We start from the raw sequence: 24,962 nt of genomic DNA on the forward strand, positions 1-24,962 counted from the left end.
TGGTCAGAGGCAGCGCTGCTTTTGAGTAACAGTTGCTGGAAACTGCAGCAGGGGAGAGTGCCACTCTTGAATCCTTCTTGCTGGTTAGCCACTTTGAGAAGACTAGGTGGGCCATTGAGCTGACCCAACAGATTCTTCTTTTGTCCTTATGACAGTGCGCATTCAGTTCTGATGGGATGCTTGCGAGGTCTGGTGCCGAATCTTACAGCCGTGGGTTTGACTTCATATCCCTGTTCTGATTTTTGAACCCGTGTGCCTCTGGGGTTTGAAAACCTGCAAAGTGTTTCTTTTTAAAGACTGCCGTGGTCCAAAAGCCCTCCAGCACCTTGTCATGGAATATATTTGGGTACTGGGATGGTGCTGGTGGGATTTGCTGCATTCTTGAAACAAACTAGAAGCTAGCCTTGAGAAAATGCCAGCTGGAATGAGGAGGCTGGTTCTTGTGCACAATAATGACACAACTGGCGTTTTAAGGCTGTATCCTTGAAGGATTTCTTTAAAAGCCAACTTAAAATGATGTGGAGCGTGCCCCCAGTGCTACAATCAGCCCAATTAAAGTTTCCATAGAATAAATCATAACAAGGGAACTTCTGGGAGAAACGCTTTTCCCTATCCCATCATCATCAACCTTTATTATGGTCCAGAGACCCAGCAAATAATTACAAAGCAATACACAATTCATACACAGCCTACCTCCAGGTTAAACAAGCATTTTGTTTAGAATATAGGGCTCATTTGATCTTGCAACCACCGATAAAAACTTTGCCACTGCTAGTGTTCTAACATGTGTCCGGTCTTCCAGTAGGAACCTGACATAGTGAGCCTCTGATTTTCCCAGGAAAGGTACCAGCAAGGGTAGTATCAGTTCAGCCCTGGCTTGCTCATATTTTGCACAATGCAACAAAATATGCTTTATGGAATCGATGTCTTGAGCACATGAGCAAAGTCTGCCCTGGTAGGGAACTCCTCTCAACCTGCCATCCAACACTGCAGAAGGAAAGTCTGTCTTTGGTGAAAAGCCTTTGGTAGTTTGGTACTGTCAGGTTTTTAATGTAAGATGTTAACTGAAAGACATACCCATACTGAACTCGTTTTATTTTATATTGATGATATTCTTTCTCCTGGGGACACTCCCAAAAGTCCCCAAAACACGCTTGAAATTGTTAAGCCTTCCGGCCTCATTGACATGATGGTGCTTCTCATCAAGTAAGGAATTAAACAGATAATGTTACTGCGAAATGTTAACCGTTCAACTGGAATCTCCCTGGAAAACCAAACCCTTTGCACTAATTGTGAACTGAAGAAATGGGAATTTCTCAACAAATGTGCACTGCCTGTTGGGTTTTGTGGAGACCCCCTCCCCATGTGTTGGCTGAACTGGCAATCTCATTCCCATGGAGATACCAGCAGCATGAGTCATTCGGAGATAGTCTGAGGACCACAGAGGCGTTATCTTGGCTTGAAAGCCTTCCGAACTCCACTTGGCTCCTTCGCGTCAGTTTTCACAGCTGAGTGAAACACCACAGAGCCCACCCCGCTCAGCCTGTTTTTAATCTGCCTGTGTGCCTGCGTTTCGGAAAGATTACATTGGATGTCCAGGACTTTTAAAAGTCTTTCCCATGAACTCATTAATCTTGAAGTTGGTTTGGGTGGAGGAAGAGAGGGAAGAGGGTGGCTGCTTTCACATAAATCTGGAGCCTGAAGATTAGACTCTCGTAATACTAGAGATCGTGGACGTCCAGTGAAGATTCAGGACAGGTTAAAGGAAGCCCTTCTTCACACTATGGAACAGTTCAACTATGAAACTCCCTCCTGCAGGAATCGGTGATGGATCCGTTTAGCTTCCACAGCTTATAACAATTGCTTTCTCCATTTGCCTCGAGTTAGACTGATTTTCACCCAGCAATTTAGCAAAAGGAGGGCAATCCATACCCCTGGGGCACCCCCACACAATGCCGTGCCACACTCTCTTTCCTCTCTTCTGAAGCCAGGTAGAATTGTCTGCTAAGCTATAGATATGTTATACCAGGGACGTCTAACTCACAAGAGACTGCGATCTACTCACAGTGTAAAAAGACTGGCAGTGATCTAACCATTGTTGTTGGATGGATCAAAGTTGTTGGGCTTTTTCTGGGAAGCCAAAGTTGTTCAGCTTTTTTTTAAGGAAGCAAACGAATGAAGGAAATGTAAAGTTTTGTTTCTATGACTATGATATATGCAGCTAGCATCTATGTTACATTGTTACAAGTATATGAATGAAGGAAGGAAATGGCATATATGAATGAATGAAACTGAATGAGCATTGTGATATACACAGAATATAATCAAGAGTTGATTATATTTAGGGTCCTGAATCCACAGTCAAATAGTGGACCTTAACCTGATGGTCAACTTTTTGGCTAGGAACCAAAAGTTGCTGAGCTTTTTTGGGAAAGGCAAAGTTGTTCAGCTTTTCTTAGGAAGCCAGAGTGGTTGAACTTTTTAATGAAACAGTAGTTGTTGAGATTTTGATTTTTTTTTACTTTTTATTTTTTTGGGGGAAGGAGATCCCTGAGAGACCAGAGATCTACCAGGAACACCCCACGATCTACCAGTAGATCGTGATCTACCTGTTGGAGGTGCCTGTGTTACACAATGCGATTTATAACATCTAGCTATATAAACTTCATTGATTCATCAAAATAAGGTCCAGCTGCTTAAATTCTGTGTAACATGAAGGCGAGGACTGGCTGGGAGGGACAGAATAAAGAACTATAGAACCATAGAATAGTACAATTCGAAGGCCACCTTCCCCAACCCCCTGCAATGCAGGAATACTTACGAGGTGTTTAATAAACTGATCCTGAGCACAGCTTGGGCCCCAGGATACAGTCTAAAGTGCACCTAGGAGACTACCACCTTGCGGAAACTAATCAGGTCTGACCAGTACCTGGAAGGGAGACTGTTCAGTGAATATATCTGCATTCTCTTGTGTTCCATTGATGGTAGAAAGGCAGGATATTGATGTAAGGAAATGTATTACAAAAATGAAAAGAACATGCTTGACATACGTTTATTTATAAAAATATTTGCATGCTGCTGTGTCATAAAATATACATACTGTATAAGTGGTTTGCAGCAATAAAAACAAACAAATAAAACACAATAAAACCATAAAAGTTAAAAGCAGACATCAATTTACTATTGTGATGGATGTATACTTAATTGCCTGGATTGGCCTGGCGAAATAGAAAGTTTTTCCGCAGGTGCTTTAAGACAGCACGAAAGGTTGAGTTGGCTAAATTCAGCATCTAAAAATGTGTCCCCTATTTCAACTACGTTGCATTTCATTTCGAATATAGTTTAGAATCTTTATATCTGAATGTTTTTTTGTTTTTTTTTATTGGGAAATTCTGAAGTTAAATTTTTTATTGATTTACAAATAAAAGATAAACAAAAAGTAAAAAGAAAATAAAAAGAAAAAATACACGTTACATATTTCACATCAAAGATTTCACATTACCATCTTTATATCTGAATGTTATTCCTCATGCACCAATTTTATCCATAGCGAGTTGACTTTCCCTCAGCGGAGATGTTGTGTTCTGCTGTTTCAGGGAGCAGATCCGTCAAGGCTTGGAGGAGCTCCAGAAGGTCCTGCCAGGAGGAGACACGTACATGCACGAAGGCTTCGAGAGGGTAAATCGCAAACCGCACCAGCGTGACACTTGCTCCCAATCACACTGTGGGTGGGCAGCGGGTGGATCAGGCCCGAAACATTACTGTTTCCAGACATGGCCCCTTATTCTTTGCACGTTCTTCTTTATGGTTCTGATGGTCGTTTTTGTTTCTCTTTCAGGCAAGTGAGCAAATTTACCATGAAAATGTTCAAGGTAAGAATGAGTTTGGGGGTCTCTAAATGAAAGCCTAGGGCTTGCCGATCAGAAGATTGGAGGTTCGAATCCCCGCTCCTGTCATCAGAGTGAGCTCCTGTTGCTCGGTCCCTGCTCCTGTCAACCTAGCAGTTCGAAAGCATGTCAAAGTGCAAGTAGATAAATAGGTACTGCTCCGGCGGGAAGGTAAATGGCGTTTCCGTGCGCTGCTCTGGTTCGCCAGAAGTGGCTTAGTCATGCTGGACACATGACCTGGAAGCTGTACGCCGGTTCCCTCAGCCAGTAAAGTGCTGCAACCCCAGAATCATCCGCGACTGGACCTAACGGTCAGGGGTACCTTTACCTTAAATGGAAGTTGCTTTATTGTCCTGTAAGTGATGGACGGATGGTACCTGCCTCTTCTGCTGGCCTACCTGTGGACAATGTCAGGTTTAGGTCCCTACCCTTGAACTGACTTGCTCAAAAAAGGGAACCTAAAGAACTGAGGCCAACAGCAGTAACAAGTCTCCACCCTTTTAGGATTGCTGTTCTTACCAAAGCCAACCTATTGCTTGGGTCTAGTTATGGGATCAGCCTGAGAGTTCTTAAGCAACTGGAATGTGGATCTGTGATTTGTCCCTAAGATCAGCTTTTATACCTGAGGACTGGGAAGGGCTTGTTTTGAGTTTACCATTTGTTCTAAAACAGTTTATAGAATTAAAGGATTGCAGTTAGAAAAGGATCCTGAGCCTCATCTAGTCCAACTGCCAGCAATGCAAGAGTTACAGATAAAGAATCCATCTAACCTTTGTTGAAAAACTTCCAATGAAGGAAAGTGAGAAAGCTCACAGTTCAAGACTCAGTCCCCAAAACGGTGTTTGATGACCTAGAGCAGGCATAGGCAAACTCAGCCCTCCAAATGTTTTGAGACTACAGTTCCCATCATCCCTGACCACTGGTCCTGTTAGCTAGGGATGATGGGAGTTGTAGTCCCAAAACATCTGGAGGGCCGAGTTTGCCTATGCCTGACCTTGAGTTTAAAATGGAGGAGCAGCCAAACAAGTGTAGGAAGAATTTCTGCTTAAGTGGGGTCCTGGATAATGAGAAAGAGCGGGGAGACATACCTAGGTTTCTTACTGAATGTCTATAACTAGCATAAATTTGGGTTTCCACTTTCAATCCAGGAACTGAGCAGGCAGCACAGGAATCCTGGCCAGAGATCCTGCACTAATAAACTGCCCCGAGATATTTGTGATTTGATTTGAATATTATCACGTTAAGGAGTTGGTTTTTAAAGCCGTTCACAATTTGATAGATGAAGTCTGGCAAAGTAAGTTTTGTTGTTGTTTAGTCGTGTCCGACTCTTCGTGACCCCCTGGACCAGAGCACGCCAGGCACTCCTGTCCTTCACCGCCTCCCGCAGTTTGGTCAAACTCATGCTGGTAGCTTCGAGAACACTGTCCAACCATCTTGTCCTCTGTCATCCCCTTCTCCTTGTGCCCTCCATCTTTCCCAACATCAGAGTCTTTTCCAGGGAGTCTTCTCTTCTCATGAGGTGGCCAAAATATTGGAGCCTCAGCTTCACCATCCGTCCTTCCAGTGAGCACTCAGGGCTGATTTCCTTAAGAATGGATACGTTTGATCTTCTTGCAGTCCATGGGACTCTCAAGAGTCTCCTCCAGCACCAGAATTCAAAAGCATCAATTCTTTGGCGATCAGCCTTCTTTATGGTCCAGCTCTCACTTCCATATATCACTACTGGGAAAACCATAGCTTTTACTATATGGACCTTTGTTGGCAAAGTGATGTCTCTACTTTTTAAGAAAGTTTTAGATGGCCCCAATCCTCTTGGGTGATACTTTTTTCCAACTGCTTTCCTCAACTGCCCCAGAAAGCAGTTGAACCCAAGACTAGCAGAGTATCTAAACTGATTTTTCATTCTCTTCAGTAATGTGGCAATTAAAAAAAAAACTGCTCTTGGGGGGGGGTTGGGGGGGCAGGGACACTCTAACCACAAGGTATTTTACAGAGGCTGTTAATTACTGGGGCTTTTGCTTTTTTCTCCCTTGCAGGTAGAAGTCTTGCGATTATATTTAGCTTTGACAAGTGCAAAATGTCATCTTTAGCATGTAATCCTTGATTTCAGAGGCCTCTCGGATTTATTGCAAGGAGCTGCCGGCAACCATCCAAATTACCTTTAATTGGTTCTGCTTCATGATGGTTGTGTGCTTTTCGGTTGATGCCGATGACAAGCCTGGGCCGGGCTTAAGAGCAAGATAACAATCTCCTTGGGAGAAGAATGCATTTTGGCAGGCGGTGCTGCAATCTAGATGATAATATGCTTGGCTCTTCTACTTTACAAGCAATTCTGTCATAATGGGGCCAGCTCCCAAATAGGTCCAGGGTTCATGAACCTTCCAGAGCATCATTTGCACCCGGGGCCAAACTCTACAGGGTGGAGGGCACAGCAGCAACCATTGATTCATTTGTTTATAGCATTTATATCCCATCTTTTTCTCCAAGGAGCTCAAGATGGTGAACATGGTTCTCTCCCTCCTCATTTAAACCCACAACAGCCCTGTGAGGCTGTGGAGCGATATTGTGACTGCCCCCAGGGCCACCTAGTGAGATGCATGATAACTGAGTGGGGACTTGAACCCTGGTCTCCCAAGCCCTAGTCCAACACCTTAACCACTGTGCCACACTGGCTCTGGCATGGCTCCAACTCTCCCTTCCTCACCCTACTGTAGGACAAGGGTGGGCTGACTCATAGAGCATGAGTCGCTGATAAGTTTTAGAAAGCATGAGTGTGTGCTCACAGTCGTTCCACTGATCTGTGCTTCTGAGTATGCCCTCTTGCTTATGGGCATCAGAAGTATCTTTCCAGTGTCCTTACCATCAATGCCAGCAGTGAGCTACGAGGTAGCCTAGTAGACTCTGCCTTTCCTTCTGGCCACCCATTGCAGAACCGTTAGAATTCCTGCTCCATGATTGCAGTCATGGGATTTTAGTCTATCACATGATGGTGTATATTTTGACTCCACAGAGTGGCAAGTGACGGAGACAGGATGTTTGTGTTACTGTGTTCCGTGAGGTGGGACTATTGTCCTTTGTTCTTTTTCTCTTTGCTGTCTGATACTAGAGAGAGAGGGAGCCATGTTGCAGTGCTCCGTGTGTGTTTATATGTAAATAAAGTAGATTAGCCAAAATGCTGAGTTGCTGAGGTCTGTAACGCAACTGCGCAGACTCTGCAGGTCCCTAAGTGTGCCAGTGCCAATTGGCATTGGTCGCTGTGATGTTCGGGCTGAAGAAAGCTTTTGAAGCTCCCGAACGATTGACCAGGAGGGAGGGAACATACCAGTCGGGCATATGTCTCTGCCAGAGTCCTACTCGAGTGTAGGCTGAACTCCTGACAAGAACTTGTCTCATGGCATGATGCCGTCACACTCTTATGCATTACCCTCTTTATAATTGACCGACAGTGACAGAAGGTGGGGAAATGCAGGATGTGGACCCCTGGCAGAGCATAAGGCTCGGTCCCTGCCACCTTCAGGTAGGCCTGGCTAATATTCCTGATTGAAGCCCTGGTGAGGCACTGTCAACTAGTGTGGACAATACTGAGCCAGCTGGATCTCTTTGCATGCCAAAGATCCCATCTTCCGTCCCAGGTATCTGCAGGCAGAGCTGGAAAAGCCTCTCTGTCTGAAATCATGAAGAGCAGCTGCTGCCACTCCGTGTAGACAGCTCTGAGCTGGAAGGACCAGTGATCTGACCTGGGAGAAGGCACATCCTGTTAGATGTCACGGATGGGGTGGAGGAGCCAGATTCAGTGGCTTGTTCTGGAGGCAGCTGCACATTTGCTGCCGTGCTTGGTTTGGTCCTTGGGCAGAAACATGTGATGCTATGTTTAAGTCAACACCTAAGGCAGGCATAGGCAAACTTGGCCCTCCAGGTGTTTTGAGACTACAGTTCCCATCATCCCTGACCTCTGGCCCTGTTAGCTAGGGATGATGGGAGTTATAGTCCCAAAACATCGGGAGGGCCGAGTTTGCCTATGCCTGGCTTAAGGTGTAAACGGTAGCTGTGCCGAAGAGGCATTTGGAAGAATCTGTAATGTACAGGGATGCATCAGAGCCCCACAACAGACTGTGCCCGCTTGCTGTGTGTTTGCTTGGTTGCAAACCCAAGTCTGTTGCTATATACTGTTCAGCAATGGTTGGAAAGGCACAGATACCAGCCATAATTCTTCTCTTGTGGCCTGAACAGCACAATAATGCTGTAGAGCAAGTCTGACTAGAGAAGAAGCAGGACACAAGTTTAATGTACATGCTCCAGGGGTACAATGGCACTCTTAGAACATTGGTGAAAGAACCAGCCATTGCTTAGCCAAACTTACCTTTTGTGCCACACTTTCTAGGCAGAGATCCATGCTTTAAAGCTCCATGTCCAAGTGTTTCTTTGTTTGTTTGTTTTTTGCACCTGAGTTTTCTTTCTTGCATTTCAGGGGGTTGGACTAGATGACCATCAGAGGTCCCTTCCGACTTCACAGTTCTGTGATTCTATGTTCCATGCATCCACATACTATTTGATAATGCTCCACTTCATCTCCTCACTCACCATATTAATGGAACGGTTTTCCTCTCTTCAGGTTATAGGACGGCGAGTGTCATCATTGCACTGACAGACGGAGAGCTTCACGAGGACCTTTTCTTCTATGCAGAAAGAGAGGTAAATGGGATGGGTTCAAAATCAATGGGAAGATGAGGGGGTGGGTGCCTGGCTCCCCATACCTGCCTGTTCAGTCAAAGGTGGGTTTTGTCAGCAGGGAAATTCTTTGTCTTTGAAACTGTGTGTCAGTGAAACTGTGTGACCCAAATAACCTACTTATGTGGGTCATGTATGGTTCTTGAATATGTGGAGTCTATATTTCTTCTGACCATGGACAGAAGACCTTGCCCTTTCTCCCTACTAATGCCAACCTGCCTTCACACAACCGATGCGAGTGACACTGTGGCCTCTTGGGCTTGCCGATCAGAAGGTTGGCGGTTTGAATCCACACAACGGGGTGAGCTCCTGTTGCTCTGTCCCAGCTCCTGCCTACCTAGCAGTTTGAAAGCATGCCAGTGCAAGTAGATAAATAGGTACCGCTCCTGTGGGAAGGTAAACGGTTTTTCTGTGCACTCTGGTTTCCGTCACGGTGTTCGTTGTGCCAGAAGCAGTTTAGTCATGCTGGCCACAAGACCCAGAAAGCTGCTTGTGGACAAACGCCGGCTCCCTTGGCCTGAAAGCGAGATGAGCGCCGCAACCCCATAGTCGCCTTTGACTGGACTTAACCGTCCATGGGTCCTTTACCTTTTTTTACCTTTTCCCTGCACACACCAAATTTTAGGGGGCAGAGCTTCTGCATCAGAGGCAAGGCAGTGTGGACAGATGTGATTCCTGGCCTCTGCTCTAGACGTCAAGCTCTTTGCCTGACCAGCCTTGCTGTGGAGAAGCAGGGAATGGTATATGCTGACTGTTCAGTTCTGTGGTCATGGCACTTGCCGTTTCACAGAGGAAGGGTTGAGACTGAGCGACCGATCCCAGTACACCCATCTTTTAGAAACCCTCATACTAAAATGCTCCTCCCATCACGATGCAGGGTTGCTTCAGACAGCTTCTCAAGCACATCTTCCTGTACTTGCAAGAGATCTCATAAGTGAACCGGTATGGTTGGGTGTCAGCAAAACCAAGTGTCCATGAGGAAATTATGGGGCCACCATGTAAACAGCAGAGGCAGCCCAGAGGGGTTTCTCCTACCCAGTCCATAGCCACATCTCAGCTGGGATTTGAAAGTTCAAATGCATCCCATCCAAACCACATGTAGTATTTGACCCATCCGTCTAGACCACACTGGCTTCCACTGACCGCCTCCAAGAATCAGCCTGGCTTACCAACACCCAGTTTCATCCAAAACCCTGTTCTTAGCCATGTTCCTTTACAACCCCTATTCTTATTAAAAACCCAAGAAAAGGCACAGCCTTTATCTCCCTTCTCCGTGCAGATGAAGAACCAACATTTTATCTCTCTCCAGGTTTTTCAGAAAAGCAAATAACCCCTTTCTTTGAGACAACTTGTTCATTAATCTTGTTTTGCCTCAGGAGAGAGTGAGCTATCAGGTTCTGTGAGGCCGGTGGCATATCTTTGCACCCATAAAGATCATGTTTTGCCTGTCTGACTCTGTCTGCCTGGTGATCAAAACTGGCACGTGTTTTAAGCAAGCCTGACAGCAGACTTTTGATTTCTTTCTGGAAACTCAGGCAGACAAGGGGAACTTTGTCCAGACAAGCTGGAAGCCACAGACTGACAGTTCAGAGGTCTGTCTGATAGATAGATGCATGTGACAAAATGACTGCAGAGTTCACCTAAAATTGCACCTCATTTGGGGAAAGAATAAGAAAATGGAAACAGATCTGTTAGCTTTTCTATGTGCAGGGCCCTTGGCAAGGACTGTATCCTGCAACCATCAAGGAGTAGGAACTGGATCTAGCCCCCAAATGAGAGGTCCCTTGATGTGGAGCGTTGTGAGACCATCATGCCACGTGTCTCCCTGGTGCGATTTTAAAATTTTAATTGAAAAGCAGGGTGTAAGTTTTCTAAAAAAAACTCAGAGAGCTGGCTTGGCACCCATCCTGTGCCATCTGTTTGTAATCAAGCCCAGGTGTCCTGAAAGGAAGTGCAGGTAGCAGATCAGAGTGTGGGAGGGGCTGAGGGAAAAACCACATTCGAGCTTCATAAAAGTAAAGGTAAAGGTAAAGGGACCCCTGACCATTAGTCCCAGTCGTGGCTGTCTCTGGGGTTGCGGCGCTCATCTCACTTTATTGGCCGAGGGTACAGCTTCCGGGTCGTGTGGCCAGCATGACTAAGCCGCTTCTGGCGAACCAGAGCAGCGCACGGAAACGCCGTTCACCTTCCCATCAGAGCGGTACCTATTTATCTACTTGCACTTTGACGTGCTTTCGAACTGCTAGGTTGGCAGGAGCAGGGACCGAGCAACGGGAGCTCAACCCGTCGCGGGGATTCGAACCGCCGACCTTCTGATCGGCAAAACCTAGGCTCTGTGGTTTAACCCACAGCACCACCTGCGTCCCATCGAGTTTCATACATTCAGCCATTTATTACATTTATATCCCAGCTATCCTCCAGGGAGCCCAAAGGTGGCCTACATACAGTGCCCCACCCTCACAAAAAACAGGCAAGGTAGGTTAGGCTGAGAGGCAGTGGCTGGCCCTAGGTCCCCTGGTGACTTGAAGGCCTTGTCTCTCCTAGCCCAGCACTCTTAACCACTCTTAACCAGGCTAGCTCTTAATCCACTATCTCCTAATCCACTTTCCCCTCCATTCGGGTTAGACTGGCATAGTCCACACCCACATGAATTTGCACATGAGGACTCTTTCCTGTTCATGCCAGGAGTTAGTCTGTCCCCTGAATTCTGCCAGAATTTCAAACTAGTCTTCAAAAACAGCCCCACACATCTCACGTTGCAGTATTCTAACCTAGAGGTCACCTGAGCATGGATTGCTGAACCCAGGTTATCCTCATTCACTTGATGGGTGGTCCCATATATTAGGGCTCATCCGGACTTCCTTTGGTGCTAAATTTCTAGGGACATGTCTGCACTTCTTGTCCAAGCATAGATGTGTTTGGGTTGTTGTTGTTTTTGTTCCAGTGCTTTCCCTGGGAAAACCTCCATTTCACTGCTGAATCAGAGCAAATACTACTAGTACTAATTAATAATAATAAATAATAATAATAATTAATAATTTATTATTATTTGTACCCTGCCCATCTGGCTGGGTTTCCCCAGACACTCTGGGCGGCTTCCAGCAAATTATTAAAATACAACAATTCATCAAATATTAAAAGCTTTCCTAAACAGGGCTGCCTTCAGATGTCTTCTAAAAGTCAGATACAGTGGTACCTCCAGTTACATACACTTCAGGTTACAGACACTTCAGGTTACAGACTCCATTAACCCAGAAATAGTACCTCGGGTTAAGAACTTTGCTTCAGGATGAGAACAGAAATCGTGCTCCGGCGGCGCGAGGCCCCATTAGCTAAAGTGGTGCTTCAGGTTAAGAACAGTTTCAGGTTAAGATCGGACCTCCAGAACGAATTAAATTCTTAACCTGAGGTACCACTGTAGTTGTTTATTTCCTTGACATCTGGTGGGAGGGTGTTCCACAGGGCAGGTGCCACTGCTGAAAAGGCCCTCTGTCTGGTTCCCTGTCACCTCCCTTCTCACAGTGAGGGAACTGCGAGAAGGACCTGAGCTCTGGACCTCAGTGTCTGGGCTCAACGATGGGGGTGGAGATGCTCGTTTAGGTATACTGGACCGAGGCCGTTTAGGGCTTTAAAGGTCAGCACCAGCACTTTGAATTGTGCCTGGAAACGTCCTGGGAAAATCAGTGGAAAATCCAATTGCCATTTGCTCCAATTCACTGTTAAAACACAGGACCTCTGATCCCTCAGGCTGTGCTGAATGGCCATGAAGGGCCAATGCATCTTTTGCAAGTAGGCCACAGACTGTGGTATCTATTCCTAGTCAGAGAAAGCAGCCTGGCCAAACCAATCCCAATTCCTTAGTAACAGGATAAGGCAACTGGATGTGCTCCATGCACAACGTCCCCCTCCCTGGATTTGATTTGATTTCTTTTGCAGTGGATGGAGTTGGGAGTTCAGGCCAGCGGTTGTCACAACTGGGAGATCACCCTCCTCCCTGCATGAATGTTGCAACAAACCACTGCCATTTAAATACACAAAAGGAAGCAAAAGCTTTAGGGTGGCTGAGCCAGGTTTTTCGGAGCTTTAAGAGGGAGCTTGGGACACGGGTGGCGCTGTGGTCTAAACCACTGAGCCTAGGGCTTGCCGATCGGAAGGTCAGCGGTTCGAATCCCCATGACTGGGTGAGCTCCCGTTGCTCTGTCCCAGCTCCTGCCAACCTAGCAGTTCCAAAGCATGCCAGTGCAAGTAGATAAATAGGTACCCCTCCAGCGGGAAGGTAAACAGCATTTCCATGCGTGCTCTGGTTTTGCCAGAGGCTTAGTCATGCTGGCCACATGACCCGGAAGCTGTCTGCGGACAAAGGCTGGCTCCCTCGGCCAGTAAAGTGAGATGAGTGCCACAACCCCAGAGTCGTTCGCGACTGGGCTTAATTGTCAGGGGTCCCTTTACCTTTAAGAGGGAGCATAGCAGGCAAAAGAGTCAGTGTTACAGAGCCGTTATTTCTCCAATACATCCTAGGTCAGAGTGACATGTCGTTAGTTGGGTAGTCTCCTGTGCGTAGTTTTATTGACTCTTAACAGGATTTTGATCCTTGATTCAGGTTGATTGTGTAACTGCTCAAGGGTGAGAGAGATGCTGTATCAGGCAGCCTGATGAAACGCAACACTGTGATGGTGTGAAAAATTGGATTTGTTCTGACCAGAAGCTGGAGGGGATTATTAACTGGAATGGAAACGTGGAGGTGGTGGTGAGGTTTCCCTCACATCCCCAGTAAAAGTAGAATTTTGAGCCTTGAACACCCAAATGGAAAGATTCGTTTTGTTGAATGAAAATTAAGGAAGTCCAGCAATAAAAATAAAAATAAGTGATGATAATAAAACTTGGGTGGAAATAAATTTGCATTTGCAAGAAACAGGTCCACCAGCTAGATCTGAATTTCCCCCCTTTCTTCTTTTGTCTCTCATTTCAATCACACTGTTTTTGTTTGTTTTCTGATATGTAATAATTTGTTTTATGACAAGTCACCTTGGGATCCTCTTCTGGGACTGAAAGGGGGCATATAAGTTTTCTTCTAAAATGAAATACATCAATTCTGAGAATATAGCATTCATCCTTAATAATGCAAATGCTATCATTTAAAGTTCAGGAGGTGACTGGCTTCTGTACCTGCTCTCTGGGCCTGGAAGCATATTCTTGCTTTGGAAGCTCCTGGGCAAATGGATCAGGTCCAGCTTACTGGTTGGCAGTGGGCAGCCCAGTGTGATGTAGTGGTTAGAGTGCTGGGCTAGGATCTAGGAAGGACCAGGGTTCAAATCCCCACCCAGCCATGAAATTCACTGGGTGATCTTGAGCTACTCACTCACTCTCAGCCTAGCCCACCTCTGGGGAGAAGCTGCAGTATGTATGCACCTTGAGCTCCTTGGAATATAAATGTAAAGGTGGAATATAAATAAAAAATAAAAAATGATATAGCGATGGCAGAAGCACCAGTCAGAAAGCTGGACTCCTCTGGGCCTACCATTTTCATTTGGGAAAACTAAAGTTCAATACCTCCCTGTTGGCTATCATGGGTAAACTTCTTTTCCCCTTTTGACAGAAGTGGATGAAATTTGAAGGAAATATCTCTTTTCAATGTCTCCATTTCCTGTAACTTTAAGACGCTCTTTTTTCCCTACTGGTGAACTTGTTAGGCGTCGGCAGGTAAAATGGCTGGATGGTTGGGTGGGTGGGTAGGAGAGAGTTAGTCATCACTTCTTTAAAGGAAGCTCAAACCTGAAGGAAGCCACAAAGCCAAGCCATGAAAACCATGTTCACATGATTATGTCTTTAATCTGTGTGGGTAATTATCTATTCTTTATTCTCTTGCTCAAGGCAAACCGATCCCGTGACCTTGGGGCAACTGTGTACTGCGTTGGTGTGAAAGATTTCAATGAAACACAGGTAAGTTCCCAATATACCAGATTTGCAGAAAACAGCAGTTTATTTTTTTTAAGTGTGTGTGAACTCCATCTTTTATAGGAACATTTTGTAAGAATGCCAGCAGCACTTGCACTTTGGAACTCCCTGCCTGTTGAGATCAAGCAGTCGCCTTCGCTGTAATGTTTTTGGCGCCTGCTAAAAACATTATTGTTTAGACAAGCCTACAAGATGTTTAGAAAGTTAACGCGAGTTTAATCTTTTGTGAGCCTATTGCTGTTTCAACTTTTTGCAGCTTTAAAATTATTGTTGTTCATTTTTCTTGGTGATAAGTTTATTGTTTCATCTTTTTTGTAAACGGAGGTTGGGTTTTTCCCACAGTCAAGTGATGAATAAAATTTATGACTAAAATAAGAGAGCCAGTGCTACTTATGACATGTTTGCTCAGTTCTACACCTCCATTCTCCACATATGCTAATGTTATAAGAATTTCTAGGTCTTATAAATATATAATAAATGTTCTCAAATGTACCAAGCGAACACATATATAAATATATAAACCACATGTCTAAAACCAACAGGAAAAGTCCTAAAGCCATTTTGACTCTTTCAGTCAACTCAAATATTTCTCTACTATGGTCGAAGGAAATGCAGAAACCTCCCCATTGTCTCTGTCCTCACAAATCTTGCCTTAAGGGCACATCTAAGGTGTGAATAAGGTGAGCCTGTGACCTGGCTCAGGAATTAAGTATTATCATTACAAAAGGATGACCAGGTCAAGTGACCATTAACAGGTAACCTGGCAGACAGGGTAAAAACAATGCACTCAGATTTCTGTTGTAGACCACCTTTTCTGTGATGTAGGTATGATGTTTCTGGGGGTGGTCTTGGACTCCAGGACAGGCAATTTAAAATGTCTATATAAGGGCAGGCACACCTTTGTTCTAGGTCCTCCTCCTCTCTCCTGCGTGTGAAGGGGGCACCCTGTTGCGACAATTAATAAAGATCAGGCTTACTAGCTGCTTTGCTTCTCAATATTCTCTGGCTAGCCTCTGTTATTTTCTCCGACCGATAGAGAACCTAAAAAGGACTCTATATGGGCTCTTGGGTACCCCATAAGGGAAAAGGAGCAGTTTTATTACTTATAACACTAACCATCCTCAAATACCCAACGGGCTGTAACATTTAAGATGGAACAAGCTTGTTTTCTGCTGCTCCAGAGGGGAGGACCCAAACCAACTGATTCAAATCACAAGAAAGGAGCTTCCAAGTAAATATTAGGAAGAATTTTCTGACAGTAAGAGCCGTTAGACAGTGGAACACAGTCCCTCTGAAGGTGGTGCAGGGGGTTGGTCTAGATGACCCTTGGGGATCCCTTCCAATTCCAAGAGACTATAAAACAAAAACAAAGCATTTTATGTTTTTGAAGGGGCTGCAATTCCTGCTAAACCCGATTGTGGGGCAAAAGAAATCACAGTGCATTGGCCACTGGCACGTTAAAAGCAAACACACGAAAACCACCGTTGCCTGTTCGCCACAGCCCATGGGTTGCTTGGCCAAGACTTTGCGTTCAAGTCCTCCTTATGACATTGTTTGCTGGCTGCTGACACGTTTGACCCTTTTTGTTGCTGTTCCAGCTGGCACGGATCGCTGACAGCAAGGATCACGTCTTCCCCGTGAATGATGGCTTCGAAGCTCTCCAGGGAATCATTGACTCCGTAAGTATCACTTACCATTGTGTTCATTTTACGACTCTTGTAAAATCACCAGTGTTGTTGCCAGAAACCAGGCATTTATCACTATCCTGACATCCGAGGGCCTCCTCTTCTGTAGTAGCAGGAATGGAACTGAAGGGCTGGACCTGGGAATGGGCTTGGATGATGGGCAGGAGATGCCAGAGGCTTGTTTATGGTTAGCAAGTACAAAGCGTGGAGAGGCAATTGCCAAGAGGTCAATGGTTGGGCGAGATGTCTGTGCCTCCCCCAGGGGAAGTGGCAGATTCGCTGTTGCAGATGAAGTGCTCCAGTCAGGCTGCAGGGTTGCAAATGCTTCCATTTGGAGTGGGGGGCAGTGGCAGGCAGCGCAATCCTAAGCAAGCCAGCCCGCTGAGTGCCTCATAGGATTGCAGCCTTAACTGTGCAAGTGGCGCGATTGAGGTTGTTTCAACCATGATTTAGATCTGTTCTTAGTCTGTGCTTGCGAAGGTGAAGCATGCATGAACAATGGAGCCGGTCAGAAAATTACCGTATTTTCCCCTCTATAAGACGCACCAGACCACAAGACGCACCTAGTTTTTGGAAGAGGAAAACAAGAAAAAAATATTCTGAATCTCAGAAGCCAGAACAGCAAGAGGGATCGCTGCGCAGTGAAAGCAGCAATCCCTCTTGCTGTTCTGGCTTCTGGGATAGCTGCGCAGCCTGCATTCGCTCCATAAGACGCACACACATTTCCCCTTACTTTTTAGGAGGGAAAAAGTGAGTCTTATAGAGCAAAAAATACGGTAAATGCAAAAGGGAGCATCGGATCAATTTGTTTGAATAAGGGAATGTGGTTTATTTCTTTTTGTTTCTGGCTGGTAGCCTACGAAAAATGTGTGAAACGTGGTTGGAACAACATGCAACAACCAGCAACAACATTCATATAATGATGTCTGCCTGAAGCACCACTAAGAGCTGGTTTCACATGCCAAACGTCATACTCCCACAGATGTGCCCTAGCGCCTTTGAGTGGATTTATTTTCAAAGCGTCAAGGTGTGGATTTCCCAGTTCAGTTGCACAGAAGGGGCAGGTAGACATGAGCCAGGGCTAAACGGACGTATCAAGGATTGCAAACAACTACTGTGGCATGTTTGAGCCACAAATGCACTCCATTGGAAGAGCCTTCCTTCTTGCAAGGCAAGCATTGCAAATTCGGTTTCTAAGCAGATAAGGTAACAAACATCCCAGGCTGCAGCAAGGAAAAGCAAGGTAATAAAACCCTTTAGCAAATGCCTTCACACTTCCTCAAAGACCTTTTGGCTTGCTTTTACAACATGCCTTCCCAACATGGTTTTAACACTTAAAACAAAAAGAAAAAAACTGCCTATCCGTCAGTCTATACAGATGGATGACCACCTGTCAGGGATTCTTCAGCTGTGATTGCTGCATCGCAGGGGGTTGGACTTGATGACCCTTGGTGTCCCTTTGAACTCTACAATTCTACATTTCTGTACATCAATATGTTTATCCGGTACATGAGCCTACCTTATTGCAAGGCAAATTGGATCTTGGCCCTCCTCTTCTCTTTCCTAACGTTTGTTTCCAAATTGGACGGGAAGCACCAAATGATGTTGGATCATCAGGTATTGTGAGATTGTAAGAGAGATTTCGCTTGCAGGCTTTCATTCCTTTTGCAGCTGTTCTTAATGGGTTCCAGAAGCAGTTGTGTGTGTGTGTGTGTGTGTGTGTATACACACATGTGAAAAATCTGGGCAGAGCTGATTATCCGAGCGCTTTCTGGGCTCCTCCCAACCTTACTAGCAGCAATCAGGTTACCCAAGGGTCGCTGTGAAATGATAAAATCTCATAATGGAGGGATCGTGTATGTGTGGTGCAGGCATGGCTAGGAATAGCATTCTATGCGTTGAGGAAAAGCTGTACGTTTCCCCATAAATTGGTTGATTATATCTTTCTGGGCGGTCAGAATCTCAGCACAAGGGATCCGTGGGTGGAGAAGCACAGGAAATAACAGGCAGAGCAGCAGCAGCAGAAAATTGTGGTCCTGGGAGTGGGGGGTGGGGGCCAAAACCAGCCCGGCGAAAGAGAGGGAGGGTCTAGCAGGGTCTTCATAGGAGCTGCTCCCCTGAAAGAGCTGCTTTCAATGCAGAAAGTGGAAGGAGGGAGACATCCATATGGAGTGTGTTGCAGTGAAATGGTTAGGGTGTTGGATTGGGACCTGCGACAAGAAGCTCACTGGGTGTGACCCTGGGCCAGTCACTGCCTCTCGGCCTAACCCACCTCCTAGGGTTCTTGTGGGGCTAAGATGGGGAGGAGAAGTACTGTATTTTTCACTCCATAAGATGCACCTGATGATAAGACACACCTAGTTTTTAGAGGAGGAAAACAAGAAAAAAAAATATTCTGAATGAAACAGTGGGTGTATGATTTCAGTGGTTCATGCTGTGGCCACAGACATGATATGTGATTTGACGGTGAGTTTGGGGTAGCCCAATGCAAAAATCCTGAGAATCCATGTGGATCTGTGCTTTGTAACCACAGTTTTGCGCCATTGTGGCCCCACGAAACAGTGGGTGTGTGATTTTTTTTTGGTGTAGGCTGTAGACATGGACATGCTATGTGATCTGATGGTGAATTTGGGGTGACTCAATGCGAAAATCCTGAGGATCCATGTGCTTTTACCTCCCCCCCTCCCAGGCAGCCTACTTTATCGCTAGCGTCCCTTATCTCCCTCCTGATCACTTGCCGATCAGCTGCTCAGCAGCTTCATTTCAACACCCTCTTCCGTCTTTCTAAAAAAAAAAAGCACAATCTGCTTTTCGCCCCTGGGCAATTCTGGCTCCAGGGACCATGCATTCGCTCCATAAGATGCACAGACATCTCCCCTTACTATTTAGGAGGAAAAAAGTGCGTCTTATGGGGCGAAAAATACAGTATGTACGCCGCCTAATAAATAAATAGAATAAAGTGTGAAATCAATCCCTCTGGCACCCTTGGGTGCATGCTCGATTATATTTATTTATTTTATTGTTATACTGCATTTCTATTCCACCGTTTTCTCCAGTGAGCTCAAGGTGGGCTTCATTGTCGTCCTCCACCCCATCTCATTTAATCTCCACAAAAATCCTGCAAGATCGCTTACGCTGAGAACTACATTGACTTGCCCAAGGGAACCCAGTGAGTTTTATGGCTGAGTGGGGATTTGAACCCTGGTCTCCCACATCCTAGTCCAACACTGACTGCTACACCGCACTGGCTGATCACTATACCTCACATTGAGGGCCAAGCTGGCACCAAGGGCAATCCCGAGAGAGCCAGCATGGGGCAGTGGTTAGAATCCTGAGCTAGAGTCTGGAAGACCAGGGTTCAAATCCCCACTCGGCCGTGAAGCTCATAGGGTGACCTTGGGCCAGTCAGTCACCTCGTTGGGTTGGTTTGGGCCTAACCCACCTCAAAGGGTTGTTGCGGGGATTAAAGGAGGAGGAAGAGTAGAACCATGCATGCCACCTTTAAGCTTTCTGCAGAAAAAGGCAGGATATGAATGTAATTAATAAACAAACACCCAGCAGATCTCTGCAGTCTGTGAGGGAGTTTCTCCTGCAAGTTGGAAAGATCTCAGAAGCCTGCTCCATAGAAACTCAGAAGAGCAGGGCCTTTAGTGTGGCTGCCCCTATTCTGTCCCTGTCCAGATTTGACAGGCGCCAACCACCACACTTTCCAGAAACAGACATTTTTTGCTTCCATAAGCTTTCCCAGCTGGATAAATGGGTCGTTCCAATGTCTGCCCACTTGTCTGGGTTTTAGTCCTGTTTTAAATGTATTTGTTGCTTACTGTTTCTGTTTTAAATTATCTGATATGTAAATCACCTTGATGTGGTGGTTTTAGAAGACAACTAATAAATGAACTGTCATCACCATCACCATGGAAACCTAAGACCACTAGGGACAAACCATCATTTTTAATTCCAAATGAGCTGAGCCATAGACCAGCTGTGCCCAACCGTGGATTTTATAGGGGGTTTTCTTCCTCTTCCTTATAGACCACTGTGGCCACCTTTGTTTCTCATGTCAGCTTGAAGAATAGCTTTTAAGGATGTTTTAAGCTTTGCTTCCTGTACCGTATGCCTCTTATTCCTTTTGCCTCTCACCAAAGAAGTTTTGTGGGTTTTGGCTGTTGATACAAAACAGAGCGGAAAACATCCACGGTGGTTTGGAAGGTGATGGATCAATTAACTGTAATAATGAATAAATGCAACTCAGCCTTTGTTCTTGGAGACTGAATGGCAAGGAGGAGTTTGGAGGAGGGTTGCTTTGTTGTGAACTGGCACCCTGCTTTCTTTTCTTATGGTTGATCTGCACATTCTTACCAAATAATTTCATGCACAGAAGGCCCCATAAGTGTCCTGTCAACCCGTCACAAAAGGAATCAGGCCTGCCAAAGGCTGCCCTCCTGAAACACCCCCACACACACACCCCACGGCAGAGGGGAGAGCAGGGAGACAGGTTTTATGAGGCCTTTGTCTTGCTTCGCTCTGAGGGAATTTTCTTTGCGGCTTTCGAGAGGGAATTTTTGCAGATCAGGACACGAGTTCAGGAAAAGGCCTCAATCGTGGGCTTGTCAGACCGCTTGGAAATTCTTGATTCGTTCTGAAAAGACTTTAAACAGTGAAGCACCGAAAGGGTTGTTCGTATTCTTTAATTATTTCATAAAGTTTATACACCGCCGGATTGTAAGAAAAAGAAAAACGTCAAAGTGGTTTATGAAACGATAAAACAGTAAAATCAAGAAAAAATGGGAATCCTAACGTTGAAACATACATACCTGTATTTTAAAATGTCCCGTCCCCCCATTATTTTTTTATTGTAATTTTACTGGTGTTAGCCGCTCTGAGCCCGGCTCTGGCCGGGGAGGGCGGGGTATAAATACATTTTATTATTATTAGTCAAAATCCTAAAACAGATTAAAATCACCTGAACTTTCTGAGTGTCTGTCTAAACAATAATGCTTTTAGAATATTTTTAGCAGGCTTTTAGATTATTTTTAGAGTACAGAGAAGGCGCCTGCTTGATATCAATAGGCAGGGAGTTCCAAAGTGTCGGTGCTGCCACACTAAGCACTGATTTCCAATCCCTGGGAGAGGAGTCTCCAAGAGCAGCTCAGGTTTCGTTTCCTCAGAGTTATAATAATAATAAATAATAATAAATTTTTATTTATACCCTGCCCTTCCCGGTTCAGAAAACCGGGCTCAGGGTGGTTAACAACAAATTTAAAACACTTAATTGATGCAAGAAAAAACAGCATAAAATACAGTATAAAACATGAATAACAATAAATTTTCAAAAATCAGTTTAGGGGGGCAAATCCATCCAATAAACATTAGATGGTCATCAGGGCTAGCTGGCTAAAGTGAAGGTGTTGAAGGTGACTGGAGATTGTGGTGTCTTTTTTGAGATATATGGGTTTATTTCCAGATATATACAGGCTGAGCTGAAGATGGAAGGGCTTCCCACCTCCACACCCCAACTTATTTTGGGTTTCCAGTCGCCAACCCACAAAGCCATCGCTTTGGAGAAACCAGGGTCCGCATCTCCACTCACTGGAGGACCTTGGGGGCCAGTGGCTGACTCTCACCCTAAGCTACCTCACAGGGTTGTTGTGGGGATTAAACACGGAGGGAGAGAACCTTGAACTCCTTGGGGAGAAATGGGGGGTAGAAATGCATTAAATAAATAAATAGTGTGCCATGGTACGACTCCATGCCATGGAGAGTCACTGCTGGCATGGCGTGAGGCCCACCAGACCTGTTATGTACTGAAGTTCTCACCCTGGGCCAGCAGGGGGATACTGTAGATAGTGATGCAAATAAGGGATCGAAAGTGACGTTCAGTGATTGGATAGTTTTAGAAAGTTGTTACAGTTACGTTGTACTGGAGCTCTATATAAGCAGGCTGACTGAACCCTTCAGTTCAGTTCTGTCCTGGCCTGTGAATAAACAAGAGCTGTTTGAAGAATCGCTGTGTCGTCTGATATGTTCACCCACGACTTAAGAAGACCGAATGCAGGATACCAACCTCAGACAGTCAAAAGAGCGAAAGAGTTTCATCAAGCCTCCAACATGGCCGGTGGGTTGCATTTTGGTTGGCGGGCTGTTGGTTGTTTAGACCCTGCAGCACTGTATTTCCACAGCTCTGTTTACAGTTCTCCTGCTGCAAAACAATGTTTGGAAATAAGTTTTTTTTTCCCCTACCCCCTTCCCACCCCTGAGGTTTTCAGCTTGGATAAAGCTTAGTGATGCTCAGGCTATGTAAATAAAATTAAATGCTCGCTGCGTGTAATCATCAACAGATTTCACGGGGCCGTGACTCACCCCAAGGATATACAGTCAGTACACAGAGACAAAGTGAAGATCGCGAAGGAAGGATGAGCCAAGCTGCCATTTTCTAAACTTCTGCATCCGTTCTAAACAAAAGCTCTGCATCCATTTTCATCTTATTTGACTGTCTAGTTCTGCTTCAGAGACTTGGGGGAAATGGCGCGATGTCATTAAAACCGCAAAACGTTAAATTAGATCAGTGTATCAGAATCATTGATATGCACTAGGGGTATTTAATTATTCATTGCATCTATATGTCACCTTTTCCTCCAAGGAGGTGGAGATGACATACATGGTTCTCCCCAGGGCTTTTTTTTTCCAGCCAGAACTCAGTTCTGGCCCCTCTCAGGTTGCCATTCTAAGGGAATAAGGGATGGAGATGTTTATGGTGAGTTCCAGAACCCCTTTTTCTAGAAAAATAGCATTGGTTTGCCCCCACAACAACCCGGCAAGGTAGGCAAGGCAGTGTCTGGCCCCCAGCAGATTTGAACCCTGGTCTCTCCCAAGTCCTAGTAGTCCAACCCTCTAACCACTAGCATGGCCCCCAATATTCGCTTTGGGTCTGTGCTTTTAAAAAACATTCAAATCCTTTTGCTCTGTGTTCCCTCTGCCTCAGTCTGTGATTTGGGTTCTGAGCAAAATGAAGCTCACATTCACTCTTATGGGGAATTTAAAAATGGCTTTACCCCCCCCCACACACACCCATTTTGGCAGAAGTGAATGAAATTGGCAGGCACAGGATCCTCCTCAGAGTGGATTAAGCCTGACAAATTGCAAGTCCGGGGGCTTTTGTGGGAGAGGGTTTCCATTCCCCGCCTAATCCCTATTATGACAATATTCTCATTACAGACCAAGCAAAGCTCCAAAATCCCCACCAGGCTCATTTTTAGATGGGTGGAAGCAGGGTTTTTCTCTCTTATTCTTTATCATCTTAAAATAACCAAGAGAGGAGTGAATGGTGTCTATCATTTTTTCATTTATTTAAAATATTGGCATTAATTCCCGCTGCCTTTGTTTCCCAATGCTTGTTTGCCTTGGAAGTGGATACTCAATCCCAGGAGCTTTCATGTCAAGCCTGGTTATGACATCTTAAGCGATGTCTAACTGCCTAGCGAACAAACAACTTTAGTCAATTCTGAAAATGTAGAATTTCGATGTTTAAAAAACTGGTTTTTCTCAAATTTCGGGTTATAAAATGGGAGATCTGGGCAATTTGCCTCCAAACTGAAAGCATGCTCTGAATTTTGAAATCTAAAATTCAAAGTCCTGATTAAGGCCTATAAAACCGTATGCAGCTTAGGTCCAGGGTATCTGAAAGATTGTATTCCCTCATTTGGACCTGCCTGGGTTTTCAGATCTTCAGGGGAGACCCTTCTTTCAGTCCTGCCACCCACCCTCTCAGGCACACTTGGTAGGGACAGGGCCTTCTCGGTGGCTGCTCCCAGACTCTGGAACTCCCTCCCTGGAGAAGCCAGACTGGCTCCCTGCTGGCTCTCCTTCTGCCAGCAGGGGAATCCCTTCTTGTTCCTACAGGCATTGGGAAACTGACTTTTTGAGGAAAGAGCTGGCACTGCAGTATTTTTATTGTTATCTGTGTTTTTAATGGATCGTGTCAATATTATTTTAATTTCTATCAGTGTTTAATTACATTTTAATGATTTCCCTTTCTATATTTTTAGCTTTTTCTGTTTTATCTGTGTGAGTCACCTTGAGTCCCAGATTGGGGGAAAGTCAGCATATAAATAAATACGATAATTTTGAAATCTAAAATTCAACATTTGAATCTAGAAGCTTTTATGCTTACATACAAAAGTATGAATTTTGGATATTGTGTTGAAGATTAGTGGTCTCTTTCCCCCCCCCCCTTTCAGTTTTGCACTCTTTTATCACTAGTCTAATTTCCAGAAATGCTTCCTTATTCTCTCTCTCCCTCCCTCTTACTCTCTCTTATCTCTGGCAGTTCCTGCTCACCTCTAGACACTTCCTCTACTCTCCTCTTCCAAGCTTCACTTTTATTCCTGAGGTGTCAGTTGCTTAGAAGAATCTGCTTCTCTTCGGTTCCTGAATCCCTGGTACTTGTATGAGCCCCGAAACCTCTTTTCAACAATCTGTACAGACTTTTAAAGAGCCTGTGGTTCCATCTGCATCTCTTTTGCAGGCAGGTGTGAAAGCAGCGTACTAGAAATGGACAATTTCCCCATGCTGAAATATCTCTGATTTTTTAACACAGAATTTATTTGCGCTTCTCCCCCACCCTGCCAAAAATCAAGGGGGCCTAGATAACTTTCCCCAGCCAAAATAGGGACCCCACTCTGGTCCTCGCCATCCCACACCTGACACC

The 24,962-nt window shown here is 45.2% G+C and overlaps 1 protein-coding gene across 2 annotated transcripts in view; it reads left to right on the top strand.

Annotated features, from left to right (window-relative positions):
* ANTXR1 (ANTXR cell adhesion molecule 1) overlaps positions 1-24,962 on the top strand; it is a 125,297-nt gene that overhangs the window by 16,622 nt on the left and 83,713 nt on the right. The window contains exons 4-8 of one of the 2 annotated variants that reach the window (XM_053401380.1): positions 3,597-3,678; positions 3,839-3,872; positions 8,500-8,579; positions 14,487-14,555; positions 16,169-16,249. In XM_053401380.1, the coding sequence (XP_053257355.1) occupies positions 3,597-3,678; positions 3,839-3,872; positions 8,500-8,579; positions 14,487-14,555; positions 16,169-16,249 (346 nt within the window). Of the gene's footprint in view, positions 1-3,596; positions 3,679-3,838; positions 3,873-8,499; positions 8,580-14,486; positions 14,556-16,168; positions 16,250-24,581; positions 24,694-24,962 lie in introns of those variants that run through there. The other variant, XM_053401379.1, reaches the window with a different exon arrangement.

The sequence above is a fragment of the Podarcis raffonei genome, chromosome 8 (assembly GCF_027172205.1).
Source record: "Podarcis raffonei isolate rPodRaf1 chromosome 8, rPodRaf1.pri, whole genome shotgun sequence".
In the NCBI taxonomy this organism is placed as follows: domain Eukaryota; kingdom Metazoa; phylum Chordata; class Lepidosauria; order Squamata; family Lacertidae; genus Podarcis; species Podarcis raffonei.